We start from the raw sequence: 15159 nt of genomic DNA on the forward strand, positions 1-15159 counted from the left end.
CCCCCCTCATCTGGGCAAATGCGGTAGGTGAAGGTGGAGCGGATCACTCGGTGGCATCCTGTTGTGTAGCTGCAGCCTGAACTCCTCAGTATAGCATTACCCTGCTCATATCATCATAGAACCAAAATAACAACAGGGCTTTGTCTCACTAAAGCCCTCTGTTTCAGTAGCCAAACATTTTTTACACACACACACAATCCACATATACACACACACACACACACACACACACACACACAATCCACATATACACACGTACAATGCCAATGTTTTGGATTAATCTCTGGGGGATTTCAGAGGACCACCAACTGCACATACGCTATTCTCAAGCACACAAATTCACTACCTAACATGGAATTAAAGATTAGCTGGTATGGCCATGTGTTCAAGCTTCTAATCCCATGATCCTATAAACATATGAACATCTCTTACTGGCTCTTTTGAATATAATACCTTTGGCTTCCCTTCGGATGAAGCCATTCAAAAATTCAGTGGGAGAGATTGAGGAAAGCACAGGCTGCTGCTGCTGCTGCTGCTGGCTGTCTTTGAAAACTTTTATTAGACGAACAGGCACAGTCTGAAACAAACGGACACTTTCTATGAAAAACAAGGCGAGAGGGTTTGAGTCTGTACAAAATGGTAAGGGAAATAATTTAATTAGATAACGGGAGCTCATCCTTTTTTCTTTTCTTTTTTTTTGGGAGGGACAGGGCTGAGGTCTGAGGGAGAAACATCCTCTTAATTAGATCCTCTTGTACAGAAACAAAGCAGCCAACATAAGAGTTGAGTGAATAAACAACAGTTCGTAACCCCCTTCATGGGCGGTGGTGGGGGGTCGGTCTACTCCTGGTCCTTCTCCTCTCCGTGGGTGATGATGTGAACCAGGTTCTTGTAGTCCAGGTTTCCTGCCACATCTGGAGGGAAGGCGGTGAACATCTGCTCCATCTTAGCAAAAGAAAAGTAGATGTTTTTTTTTTGTGATCAACTTTTTAAAATGTTATTTCATTTCCTTTTCATTCATCCATACTCCTTACTCCTCCCCCTGTCATGAGGGTAACATTCAATTATGAAAAAAACATTAAATGAGAGAAAAAGAAAATAAATAGTAATAATAATAATAATAGAAAATACACACATATCTAAATATACATTCATATATACTTTCAAGTAGCCTCAAAACAGAGCTTTAACTTTCTCAGCTGCCGAGAAAAGTAGATGTTATCACCACTTATGTCACAGCTTCAGCCCCTCACTCACAGCACAACTCATAGTAACAAGGTGCGATGATTCACTGAGTCTTTTTTTGGGGTGGGGGGGCTGCGTCTGATGTGCATGCAGATGATCGTCATTATGACGCTCATCAACCCCCCCCCCCGTCTTGTGCTTTTTGGATTCACCCACACACACACACACACACACACACACACACACACACACACAGCAGCCGCAGCAGCAGCAGCTATCTTCTGTAATAATGATAATTAGTGTAAAAGGACTGCAATGTACCTCTTCAGGGGAGAATCGGTCGGCTTGTGTTGTCAGCATCTGTGTCACACTGGGCCGGAAAGAGGAGAGAAAGAAAAAAAGCAGTGTGAGATGAGGAGGCTTGTGTTCGCAGCAGGAGCAAAATGTGCAGGTGATAATGGTCTTTACTCATTGTGGATTGGCACTGGCATGAATGATGATGAATGATGATTGCAGTCAGACTCAGTCATAAATTGTGAGTAGGCCTAAAAGCCGGTGTAACACTCCTCGCAATGAATTTGCATATTACAAATTGATGTAGTGTGAAGTGTGTGTGTGTGTGTGTATGTGTGTGTGAGAGAGGCCACTTACTAATCCTTCCTCAGCACACCTTTCCCCTCGGGGTCAAAGACTTTAAAAGCGTTGAGGATGGTCTCCTCTGGATCAGCACCTGGACACATTAAAAGACACATTACAGCTCTAGAAACATATTTAAATCAACTCTGTGCTCCATTTTAAATGAATAAATGTACGTCTGTATTGTCTCCACTTGGAGGAAGGGGCTAGAGGGGGAATCTGGATGGGGCTTGCCACTATTTTGGATGTTATTTTATTATATTTTATCATTATTATCAATGAGTATTGTACTATCATACTAATGTATTGTTATTTTTGGAGATATTTGGATTATTATTATTATCATTAATAATATACTGTTATAGTACTGTATATAGTATACACTGTTGTGTTGTTAATTTTGCTGTTATTTTGCTTATAATGAAACAGAGAGTGGGGGTAGGAGTTTTATAAGTTTATTTTACTTCTTCCTACTCCTATTCGAACATGTTGTCCTTTTGTTTCTTTGCATTTTGTTGTTGTAGATGTTGTTTTATTTAATATATACTTTTTATTTCATACTTTATAAAACTTTTCTTTTTTTCTCTCTCTCTCTCTCTGATCATGAAGATTTTGTTTAAGTAATGTTTCATGCATGTTCGAAATAAAGATTTCAATTCAATTCAATTCAAATCATACATGTGACCACCTGTGCAACTCGTGTGTGTACTGCCTCTATGCTGTACGTGTGTTCACCTGTCGTCCCATGTTCCAAGCTCCTCCTGTATTATATTGTGATCTGTATTTGTGAATTTTATGTTGGAACTACAGATGGAAATTAGTTGCTGAAGCTAAACCTGGTACAACCATCTTTTTGTTGCTCTATATACACAATGGTATTGTACACTAAAAAAACTAAACTAAACTTAGATTTCACATGTGATGTGAGTTCTTACCTTTCAGCTTCTCACCGAACATGGTGAGGAAGACGGTGAAGTTGATGGGGCCGGGGGCCTCCTTCAGCATCTCATCGATCTCCTCCTGTTTCACATTGAGGCGTCCTATACGGCGACAATCAGACAATATGAGCTAATTGATGCGTGTGTAAAATTGTCATAGCGTCTTATCAGAGTTAATATGAGTTAAATACACAGCCAGCACACCTAGAGCGGCAAAAGTGTCCCTCAGGTCGTTCTTGTCGATGAAGCCGTCTCTGTTCTGGTCCATGATGGTGAAGGCCTGAGGTCAGAGGGCACAGGACATGCACATGAGTCTTTCTGTCTTTGGGAAAGTAGTGAAAGTTGTGAACAGACTGCAGACACATGTTCAGAAAGAAAAAAATAATCCAGATGCTGTAAGATATGATTTGAGCTTCTCTCTCTCTCTCTTCCTATAAATGTTTCGTGTGCCATCTCCATAGATGAACCCCGCTAAGTATTTATAACCTGAGAGTCCCCCCCCGGGGTTTAGGTTGGCATCCGGGGCATGCCCAGCAGTTTATCTGCAGCCTAATCACTGATGACACAGTCTGGATGTCTGGGCACCACTGACCCTCATACCGACATACCACATGCCTCACTGCTGTCAGGCCAGAGCTGGGGAAAATAGACAGGTGGACATACTGAAATGATGAACAATGGAAATGGAAAGACAGAAGGAAGATGATGAAGAAGAAGAAACTGAGGCTGCTGTGTGTGTGTGTGTTGCTGTGCATTTCGAAGGAAGAAAAATAAAGCCTCAACACTGGTGAGCTAACATGCATATTCCTACAACATTTCCACAATTCTCATGTCAATCTCAGCCAAATGTGAATCAGCAAAATAAAAAAAAATTGGTTCAGCACTTCGCACCTCTTTGAATTCCTGGATCTGGGCCTGCTCAAACATGGAGAACACATTGGAGTTGGCTCCCTCTGCTGTCCTCTTCTTGGCTTTCTTGGGGGCCTTTTGGCATAAACACAGGAGGAGAGATGTGGCAGACACTACATGCTAGTTAAATGAAAGCTACATGGCAGATAACAAATGAAAAAAAAGGGACTGTGGCTTAATCACAGAAATTGTTGGCGATAAAATGTGGAAAATCGCTTTTGGGAAATAACACGAGTGCATGGCACACATAAACATTTATGTTTCGCATTTTTTAAGATCAAAACCTTTGAAAAATTGCTTGATATATATATATATATATAGACGAACACTGTGATGTATTACCTATAATTGCGGTGTATTTAAGCAAATTATGCAAAATAAAACAGTATATATTTCCTTGAAAGTCCTATTAAAAAATAACATGTTGCTTGTAATTTGGGATGCATTCAATTGCAGGTGGAAAGTTGTTAAATCCACAGTGTGGAGCCACTTTCCATCCAAAAGTGCTTTTATCATTTCTTGCTATTAAATAAACACAGGAAATAAGTTGAGAAATAGAAAATAAAAAAGTTTTGAGTGAATCAATAAAGAGATGAACAGGGTTGAATTACTCATCTTTCCAAAATAAAAAGCAGCATCCTTGAGGTAAAGAAACCCAAAGCACATCCCACGCCTATCTTTGCACAATCAACACACACACACACTGACTTACCATGGCTGAGCAGCTGGGAGGTCAGACCAACAATGATGCCAGTGAACAATGGGGAGATTGTGGGTGGCCTTTTGTAGCCCCAACCCTCAGCTCCACTGGATGATATTTATAAACTATGCCCTCTTTAGGAAGTGACAGGTAAATGATGCTTCATACAGAACATACAGTATTGCATGCTCATAAAACGAGCACACACACAAACACACACACACACACACACACCCCTAACCCTTCTGTAGAAACAGCTTGTGTATTGTCGTGACTGACGTTGAACAAAGCGAGTGGAATAACTGGTCTAGAATATCAAGAGCAGACTGAAGGTTAAAGCCCTTAATCACTTAAAGTGCCCTGTGCCCACAGCCCACTGTCTTAACATGTCTTAAGCAGAGAGACAATGGTATTAACACAATCAAACTAAAACATATAGTAAAGATCTGTTTTTTTTCAGTCTCTGTCAATCGTTCACTTTCCTGCTCCTTGAAAAATCTTTTTGAATAGGATCTCAGACTGGATAATATAATGCAGCTTGTGAAAGTATTGGTAGGTTTATAGAGTCCTTTAAAAAAAAAACCCCAACACTTTAATAAACGAACAGGTTTCATATCGTCTCATAGCAACAACCTCCACGACAGCAGGATGGTCTATCTGGTCTGGATCATCTTCTTTCCTCCTTGGATGGTGCAGATTCTTTTTATTTTTCATAATTATTAGACATTTATTATTTCTCTACAGTATATATTATATGTTAGACTTCGTGTACAGTAAAACACATTTGCAGTGGATGTTTTTGACAACATAGATGTCAGTTTCAAAAGGTAGATTTCAAAGTTTAGGATTTTCATATTCAACCCACACACAAAAAAAAAGGAAAACAAACCCACAGTTGTTTAAATCTGTATCCAATAGGGTTGAAATATTGAGCTTGAATTTATCTGTGTTCACCCACAAAAACATCATCACCTCTTCATTTGGTATTTGTATCTGTGCCGCAATCATTTATATCGAAATGGATAAAAGGCGCGACGAGACCGTGTAGAAATCACCAGCTCATTTAGCACAATTTATTGACCTGTCATGACTGCGTTACCACCAACCTTCGTCACATTTCTCGCACGCTTCCTCCTCATGACTGACGTTGGCCTACGTTTGTCTGACAAAGTTATGGAGCGACAGGGCACGGCACGGCACGGCGCGGCACACATAGAACATAAACTATTTATGGGCCCTCTGTTTATTCAGTGAAGGTAAATGCACTTGCTGACATTCATTCCACTGAAGTGTGTGACTGACTGCTCTCCACTGGCTGGAGCCTGTAGGTTGAAACGCTTCCACCACGGCCCAAGTTTTAGTATTTGGATTATCTCAGTGGTTCCCAACCTTTTTTGGCTCATGGCCCCATTTCGACATCACAAATTTCTGGTGATCACGTGGCGCGGTCGGACGTCAATCAAGATGTGCCAGCTCACATATTTTTTATCTGCTGCATTTTATTTGAACACGATTTATACTCGAGAAAGTGAAAGTAAAGAATACAGTTGTTTAAGATTGTGTGTGGTGTTTTAATCATAACTTTAAAAATAATAATAATGAGTTTAGAAAAAAGAAGTATCAGTAATTTTTTTTATCAATTACTAGACATTTCAGGCGACCCTGTTTGAATTCCAGGCGACCCCATGTGGGGCCCGACCCCAAGGTTGAAAATCACTGGATTATCTTAACAGTGTCTGAAACCTGTTTATAGGAAATATTAACAAATGTCACTGAATAAAACTGAAACAATTTTGACCTTTTAGATTCATTAAAAGAGAAAAACGAATAATCTATTCATTCACAAAACGGTGTTTGATTGACGTTTTACACTACACTGGTGTCAGCATTAAAGAGCTTGTGAAACTAAGCTCAGCGATGTCAACAGCAGTAGGTGTGAGATACTTGAGTGTAACACCGCTGGCACTGAACTTGTCCTTACAATGTGCCACGTCCCTCAGCGCCATTAACAAGTCGTCCCGTGTCACTTGCAGCTCCCAGGTCAAGAAAAGTGACAGTGTGTGAAAATGAGCTCAATGAGCCGGGGTTAGGAAGGCAAACGCTAAGGGAGTGAGTGCGAGCTAAATAAAGACAAAACCGGCCCCACGCCCACCACCATCATCATCACCATCATCACTGTCAAACACAATGCTGTTGATGAACTAACAGCAGATGCCAGCGGTGTCATCTCGCAGCATAGTGTGTACAAGGAGGTTAGAATTAGACGAGGTATTGTTGACCAGAGGCTGTTGTTGAAAACTTCAGCTCGGCTCTTAAGTTTGTGATCTGAGCAGCCGCTGCAGCTACTGGCACCGGAATGACAGTCGACTGAGCGCTGGGATCAGGCACCTATAAATAGACGAACGCTCTCCGAACACAATGGACATGGACAAATGGTCATTTCACAGTGCGAGTTTTGATCGGAGAGAAAAGGAAGATAATAAAAAAAAAGGAAGAGTCTGTCTGTGTCCACAACTTGAATTAACACAAACACAAGAAAGGCAAAATTAGAAGTGAAAGACAATGGTTATAATATTTAATATTCTGTGACAAAATCTCTACAGGGAACGCTAATAAAACATTTGTTAGCAGACATCAACATCATATCCAGCGTTTACGGCATTGTGATTCAGGATCATGTGGAAATAAAAAATAATAAAGTTAAAAAAACAATATAATAATAATAATTATACAAAATAATGCAGGATGGGAAACCCTTTTGTATAGAGGCCCTACTGAGACCTGTAGAAAACTTGTGCAACCTGTAGCATTGGGTGCTTTCTGTTGAACGTCTGGGACCAATGAACGTGTTCTATCTTCTTGGCTTAAATACATTCAGGAAGATTTCCTACATCTAAAAATAACAAGAGCGGATTCAAAAAAGGTGAATAAAAATCTTCCTATTGAGTGCCCTACTATTGACAGACACACTTGGCGAGTTAAAATGTGTCGGCTTCCAATTTTTCGAATAGAAAATTCTATTTCTATAGATCAAATTGTGATGTACGGAAATAAAATGAGCTAAATCGGTTCAATGCACTCGGCAAATGTGGACGGATTTTAGGTTTTAACTTGCCAAGAGGGCCTTGAGAAAAGGAAAAACACAAGGTTTATTAATTATGATAGGAATTTACTGTGCAAATAGGTAGTAGTGCTTCATTCTTGAATTGTGGACTAAAAATATAACCCGAAATGAGGCAGAAGCAAGAAGACAACACTCCGTTTCATCTCAGATATACATATCCATGCCATTTACGAATCAGGGAAAAAACAAAAAACAAACAAAAAAAAGGAGATTATTTTTATCTTCACCTTGAACAGTTTTGGGTTATATACAATATTAAGGGACATTATACAAAAAGTAATGCTCAAGTACTATGTTGTTAAGCTTCAAACATGATCTTTTTTTCCCTCCTCTCCTGTCGTATAATTCAGCTCTGAGGTTTTGCCATTGACAGATGGAGATGCATACACGAGTTGGATCGAGATACAATCACTCACTTGATAAAAGACGTTTTGGACATATTAAAAGAATACTCATCGGACATTCAAGAGGACACGTAATCACGTTGTTTTGTTTTTTTTTCTTTAACAAAAATAGACACGGCTTATCCAGCCTTGAAATTCCTTCTCAATATATATAAAATTATGTCTTGTCTATTTACAGTCAGATAGCGTTCTGAAGGATTAGAAAGGTCCTGCTCCATCGCTGCTGGGGATTGTGGGTAGTGCAGTTTTTTTTTGTTTTTTTTTAGTGTCAACCTATCCGTGGGCAGACAATCATCCGGTGGTGTGGTTTCTACAGGACGGGTTGGGGTTCGATTTGTTGAAATCTTATTTCAAAATTTGTTGCTGCTCCAGCCGAGTTGTGTCATTGTAACTAACCAGAGTCTCGGCAGGAGACTCAGGTGAGCAGCGAATGATTGTAACTAGCTGAAAAAAATGATTGTGTGTTGACTTGTCAGCGCAGGGGCTGGAGACAGAAATGCTATTACATGTTTTTCAACCGCTCTCCTGTCCTGAACTGTAGCTACTGTGGTGTGCTGAGTGTGGGAAGGTGCCGGGTGTTTTAATAATGTTATTTTTGAGTGAACCACTGCCATTTTCACTAGTGACTGAAATGAGTTAGGCATCCACATTGTGAGATAATAACGATGCTACTGCTGTGCTTATCTATTGTCGTGTCTATCGTCTGGAGTTAAATGAACACTGAGGCAAGTCTATTTACGGAAAGGTTTTGTTTGCTTGTTGTTGTGGAGAAACCTAATCAATATACTACCTTCTCAGAGGATAGAGCACATATTCAGATACACTGCAAAGAGAAAACCTGCTAATATTGTTAATATGGCATTTTGTTGACCTTTATTGACTTTGGGTCAGGGTCATTGAGGAAAAGAACCTGATTCTGTTGACATCTATTTTTCCTTCCTCTCGCTCTCGGTCTCTCTTTTTTCTGTTCTACGGTTCAGCTACTAGTTGTTTTCCTCTCGGTGGTTTTTCAGTTTAGATGTCAGGCAAAACAGATGTGTGGCAGTGTTTCATCATGAGTTGGTGACATTCTCACTGGTTCTCGGTTTCTTCCTTTCCCTTCTCAAAGATGAATCTCTCTGTCCATGCTGGGTATGCGGCTCTGCTGCGTCTCAAACAGATGATTGGTCCCACACCTGGCGGATCAAGTCGACAACAGACATGCAGGGACAGATGTTAGAATAATTTGATGTATGCTTATGATATCGGTACCAAATGATAAGCTAAAAAAAAAAAGACTGTTCTTAAAAAGTATTAAAAAAGTGAAAAGTCTCCTCATCCTCTACAACCATTGCCAAAACAATACTTTTACTTGAATTGGTACAATCTGGAAAAACTTACATTCATCATAAAAGATAATATCACCTGCTACAACAACACCTGGTCCCCATTTATGCAATTTATCCAGAGCCGATCCCTCCAAGCACTACTCCACACTGTTCACCCGTTTTTTTTTTTTATATATATATACATATTTTTCTCTTTTCTTCTTTTTATTCCCAACAAATTCAAAATGCCTGCTCAATACCCTTATCACAATTCCACCCCCACACTTTGTTTTGCTCTGTCTTAGTTAGTTTGTTCTGTTGCCCCTTGTCCTATACTGTTCTGTACTTGTCTAACTGTCCAGTAATGTGTGCATAAATGTTCAGTAAACAAAGTGTCCATCACCTGTTTACAGCAAATGTAGAGTAACTAAAATATTTGTATCTGCAGGGTTGAATATGAGGCTCACAGCTGCAGCAGCTGGTCAGCTTAGCATTAAGACTGGAGGCAGAGAGAATCTCCCATGATGCCTGGCTGGGTGCAAAGTAAGAGAATCCACCTGCTAGTGTCTCTAAAGATCAAACATTAATGTTATATCATGTGTTTTTTTATCCATACAACAGTGCAAATGATTGGTTGCCATTTTTTTGTCACATTGAGATTGAGGTTACCAAGGCAACCAGTGGAGACACCAGGTAGACTACACTTCCAGCCAAAGCAGTCTGAGACATAAAAATGACAACTAGTCATTTTCACGCTTTGTTTCCTGTCTCTTCTCAAAAGCTGAACTAAACTCATTGGCTCTGGTTTCATATTTAGCACAGAGACAGATCTGAGAGTTGTGTCCTTCTCATTTAACGCTTGGCAAGAGAGTGAATAAACATTTTTCACAACAACTCCTCTGACGTAATGTGTATCATTAGAAGACACAAAAAGCATCCACATGTTGTCTACATGTGTTCTCACCAGTTCACAGAAGGGTTTGTTATACAACCTGAACATCGGTCACTTCAAAACTATATCAGAAATAGTCATACAGTCTTTGGTTACACAGTCTTGCATAGGCAGCATACATGAGTTATATCAAAATTTCCCATTACAGCATCAATAGAGACGACTGACAAACCTTGTTAACAGGGTTAATGGGCGTGCGTCCAGAGCCGGTGTGAAGCCTTTGGCGCTCTTCGTATCGTCCGGGGGACCTCTCCCTGCGGACGTCCATCATGCGGCCGGGGGAGCGGTCCATGCGAGGGTCGGCCATGGCTCTGCCCGGGGAGCGGTCTAACCGGGGGTCGGCCATGGCCCTGCCCGGAGACCCCCCTATCCTGCTCTCCAGCATCCTGCCGGGAGACTTCTCTCTCTCCAGCGGGCGGCTGGGCGACTTGTCACGTCGAAACTCTGTGCGAGCCTCCCGGTAGCGGTGAGGCGTGCCGGGGTCTCCGTGAACCATGGGGTTGGCCGCCAGCCTTTTAGAGATGTGCTCATTGTAGGATGGGGGCCCGCGTTTGTTAGGGCTGTTTAAGGGGAAGGAACCGAGGCATGAAGACGAGCACGGAGCATTGGTTAAAGGGGAAAAATGAGTTTTGTGCTTTGGGACACGGGCTTTGCTTGGCACTGTGGGAGTCAGGTCGGTCCGCAAAATGTGGTAAAGGATGATGTGCTCACCATCGAGCCTATTTGATAAGAAGCAGTGCATCGCATTGCTATTTATAACTATACCAAGAAGAACTCATTTACTCCATTTGGTTTTCTAAATGAGAATATAGAGAGTGACTGGTTTGCAAATTACTCCAGTTTTTAAAAAATCAACACAATGAACAAGAACAGCTCAGTTATTTGTGAGCTTCACATCGTAACAGAACAGTCGTAGAACATAATCAGAGGAAGTTATTAGTCTTTATTCATCAGTTTCCTTCTCACATTTGACATTTATCCATTTAAAAAGCAATAAATTTTTTTTAAAAAGACAAAACTTATGATTTGCTACAGATAAAAAATGAACTCCTCCTCCTGTAAAGAATGAAATGAACGTGTTACTTTACTGTTTTACTGTGTTATTATTATTATGTCTAACATTGAACCGTCACCACCAGTGCATATCGACCTGTGCCCATCAGTGCCAGCTAGTCCCAGTGACCCCTCAACAACACCAGTGAACATGGAGTAAGGAGGCGAGGTGAAATGCTCCTACTCCATATTCTCTGGAAGATAAAACTCACCAAGAAATAACAAACAAACAAACAAACAAACAAATGAATGAATAAATAAGATGCTGAGAAATGAAGAATTAAACTAATGGAATGCATATCTTTCTCTTCTCTTTTACTTTCAACTCTAGACTTATTTTCCATCTGCAGGATTTATTATTACACTACAGCAGAACTAATTTCCACTGAGCAGGATTTTCCTCTGGAGGTCAACTCTTATATTTTAATGGAATGAATGAGGGAAGGGCATTATTTATTTATCAAATGTAGAAATAAAAGCAGGTATCAGACTATTATGGGTCATCCCAGGTTGCTTATTGGGCATCTGGGCATCTCAGTCAGCTGCCACAGCCAAATAACCTCTTTAATCTCCATCTTTGGCAATTGCAATGCTATATTAAATTACTTGTTTGAGTCGTGCCCATTACACTTTGTGGGATAATTTTATTTCCCGTTAATAGGAAATAAGTAATTACACTAATCCTGTAATGCTGATTATATACTGAAGGAATCTAATTCTGCTAAAGGGATAATACTGATGTTAGAGTAAAAGATAAAACACTTTGAAGTTGACATGCAGTATTCATCGATTTAATGTTAAAACTTGTTTGGTCATTCCATCAGCTTATTTCCTTCATTTCTTTATTTGAGCAAAGTGTCAGTGACATTAAAACCCCAGACTTAAGATTTTATTAGTAACCACAGGGAGATGTGAGAATGTCACGTTTAACAAAATAGTCTCTGTTCATGTCCTCACCTGCGTCCGGAGCCGTTACGCTGCAGGTCTCCCATACCCTCCTGGCTCTGGACCAGGTTGCCCTTGCAGCAGATGACCCTCAGTTTGTTCTGGTAGGACGAGGCCAGGTAGATGGCTCCGGAGGAGATGGCTGGGCCCAGGTAACGTGGGTTTGGGATATCCAGGTGTGCATACGAGTGAGGCCTGGACAGAGATAAGGAAGAAGGATTACATATCAAACTGTTTAAAAAAGCATTGAATGAAATGTATTATTGTCATTTTTCTTCACTGAAATCATGCCTTAAAGGGATAGTTCAACATTTTTGGCAAATTGGCCCATTGCCATAATCCTTATAGTCATAACAGTAGGTTTTTACCTTTAATTGTTGGTGCAAGCTATTTTTAGAACGGCGGAGCAGAGCTGCGAGCTGCTCAGAGCTACGCTACGGAGGCTAATGGGATTTCTTGGTTTCCCTCATCAAACTCAACAAATACACAATCCAACAACTCCAAAACGCTCTGGTGGACAAGTTGTGACCTGCACATTCACCACGCTATGAGATAATAACGGAACGTTATGAGAAGGGAGTTGTTTCCGAGGTAAATTCATGCAAAACCGCTAATGCACATTTCCGTCTGGGACAGTTTTTCGGCAAGCAGTCTCTGCATTTACGTCTAAAACAACTCTGTCTCGTAACATTCCGTTATTATCTCATAGCGTGGTGAATGTGCAGGTCACAACTTGTGCATGAGAGTGTTTTAGAGTTGTTGGATTGTGTATTGGATGAGGGGAAACCAAGAAATCCCATTAGCCTCCGTAGCATAGCTCTGACCTCTGCTCCACTGTTCTAAAAATAGCTTACACCGACAATTAAAGGTGATGAACCTACTGCTAAAACTATAGGGATTATGGCAATGGGCCAATTTGCCAGAATGTTGAACTATCCCCTTTAACAACAGGATTTTTTACAAAGATCCACAAAATGATGATTATGTTTACTCGTGTAAACCCCAAATGAGGCACCAATACTGACATAGAAACAGAAGGTAACCTCACCCCAGAGCAGCGTGTCCCTGAATCTCAATGACATCCAGAGAGTTGAAGTAGGTCACAAACAAGTACGGTTCTCTGTAGGCTGAAAGACCAAACAATCCACATTATTTTTGAGAAAACATTAACCATTAATTCATTGGAAACTAAGTGGACATTTGAAAATAGGCTCTGATCTGCACTAACCAAATGAGAGAGGCAGACGGCTCCATTTGATATCATCAGTTCTGCTCCGGCGGCCGTATGCATCCACGAACACGCCAAACTCTGCAAGAGAAATATTTCAGATATCATTTTAAAGAAATTGCCTAAACATAAATGAGAAAAACAAATCTATTGTCAAAACTAGGCAAACGTCACACATCCACAAGAATCCTTTTCCTGGTGGTGACAACTTTTCTTGCACAAAAGGTTAAACTTCAGCTCCTTCACTGGAACATGTTTTGACATGCTCGACTGCACACACATGTGCCCACACAGACAGAAGATAAATGTCTAACCATGGAAACAGAGCAGGTATTCATCCTTCTGCGGAGCGGTGGTGACCTGGATGATGGAAATGGGGAAACTGTGGGAGGATGCGGCGAAGACAGCCGAAGCCAGCGTTACGTCATTCTTATCGAGGAACTCTGCAGAAAGAGAACAGAAAGAGAATCAGCAGCCGTCAGTTCGTTCAGGCGTGAATGTTCAAACTTCACAGCCAAAGAGACGCACTTGTGAAAGATTTGCTCAGAACACCATCTGGTTGACACAAAGTTTTATTTTTAAAGTGCAATATCAGTGCAGAAATTTTCAGCTACCTTCCAGCACATACTGCTTCATTTCAATCTCATAGAACTTGTTGGTGCCGATAATGATGCTGTAGCCGGTGAAGTGGATACAGCTGCAGGGCTCAGACGTCTCAATCTCCTGTAAACACAAGGTGAAGTTCAACACGGACACTTTTTTTCAAACTCATTACAGCCTTGAAAGAAAAACAGAGCGTCCAACATCATACCGTCATCACTTCACACTTATTATCTGTGCTTCTTTAAAAGCCCACTCACCTTTCTGATGCAGAACTTGTTGAGGCTTTCATTGAGTCGCAGAATTGTAATCTTAGTGGGCATAGCAGCGCAGATACAAGTCCCATTATCAATCTGCGAAGAAAGAACAATTCTGCAATCAGAGGACAGCAGTAAACGTCTGCAATTAGACGGCACACCGCTATGCTATTACTCCGATCGTTACCTCTGACTAAACAACAGCCTAGCATGAATGATTTCATTCTGTGTAAGCAGCAGCAGCAGCAACAACCAGACTTACCTTTCCAGAGGAGAAGAGGTGGCATCCCTTCACCGTCTCAAAGATGAAGGGGTTGAGGTCGGGCTGAGCCGGGAGATGGGACTGGGACAAAGACTGTTTCACCTTCTTGATCTCCACCAGACACAGTGCCCGATCCTCTCCTGGAGAATGTGAATAAATGAATAAGTAAGAAAAAAAAAGGTACAATCTTACATTAATATAGCTCATATACACCGCCCGTCCCAAAAAAAAAGTCTGGCACTCTAATATTTTGTTGGGCCGCCGGCTTTAGATTTGATTACAGAATGCATTCGCTGTGGTATCGTTTCAATAAGCTTCTGCAATGTCACAACATTTATTTCCATCCAGAGTTGCATTCATTTTTCAAAGATTCTCAATGGGGTTAAGGTCTGGACTCTGTGGTCACATTGGACCACATTTCTTCCTTGAAGATGATGGTTCTCCATTATCCTTCCAGTTTTTAATAATGTGTTGGACAGTTCTTAAACCAATTTTAGTCTCAGCGATCTTCTTAGATGCTTTATTTGCTTGATGCCAATAATTTGACCCTTCTGAAACAGATTAACATCTTTTTCACGACCACAGGATGTGTTGGTTGTTTAAGAAACGAGAAGCTACTGACTGCATCAGTTAGCGTTAAAGTTGTTGCCAGCTGAAAC

At 40.8% G+C, this 15159-nt stretch overlaps 2 protein-coding genes across 2 annotated transcripts in view; both read right to left on the reverse strand.

The window, feature by feature from the left end:
• Window positions 1-671: 671 nt before the first annotated feature.
• On the reverse strand, window positions 672-4415 carry myl2a (myosin, light chain 2a, regulatory, cardiac, slow). The gene is made up of 7 exons (XM_083970997.1): window positions 4381-4415; window positions 3651-3743; window positions 2964-3039; window positions 2757-2861; window positions 1837-1915; window positions 1507-1555; window positions 672-945 (listed from the first exon to the last, which is right to left on the reverse strand). Exons 1-7 carry the CDS (start codon window positions 4381-4383, stop codon window positions 841-843), a joined length of 510 nt encoding a protein of 169 aa, XP_083827123.1. The 5' UTR covers window positions 4384-4415; the 3' UTR covers window positions 672-840.
• A 4257-nt stretch (window positions 4416-8672) lies between these two features.
• Window positions 8673-15159, reverse strand: part of cita (citron rho-interacting serine/threonine kinase a) — a gene marked incomplete at its 5' end in the record, with an annotated part of 35818 nt that continues 29331 nt past the window's right edge. The window contains 9 exons of the mRNA XM_083971599.1: window positions 8673-9071; window positions 10328-10715; window positions 12166-12348; window positions 13202-13280; window positions 13382-13462; window positions 13696-13824; window positions 13996-14104; window positions 14242-14334; window positions 14501-14640. Coding sequence (XP_083827725.1) covers window positions 9048-9071; window positions 10328-10715; window positions 12166-12348; window positions 13202-13280; window positions 13382-13462; window positions 13696-13824; window positions 13996-14104; window positions 14242-14334; window positions 14501-14640 — 1226 coding nt within the window. The 3' untranslated portion in view covers window positions 8673-9047. The remainder of the gene's footprint in view (window positions 9072-10327; window positions 10716-12165; window positions 12349-13201; window positions 13281-13381; window positions 13463-13695; window positions 13825-13995; window positions 14105-14241; window positions 14335-14500; window positions 14641-15159) is intronic.

This window comes from Trachurus trachurus (assembly GCF_905171665.1).
Source record: "Trachurus trachurus genome assembly, chromosome: 5".
Classification (NCBI taxonomy): domain Eukaryota; kingdom Metazoa; phylum Chordata; class Actinopteri; order Carangiformes; family Carangidae; genus Trachurus; species Trachurus trachurus.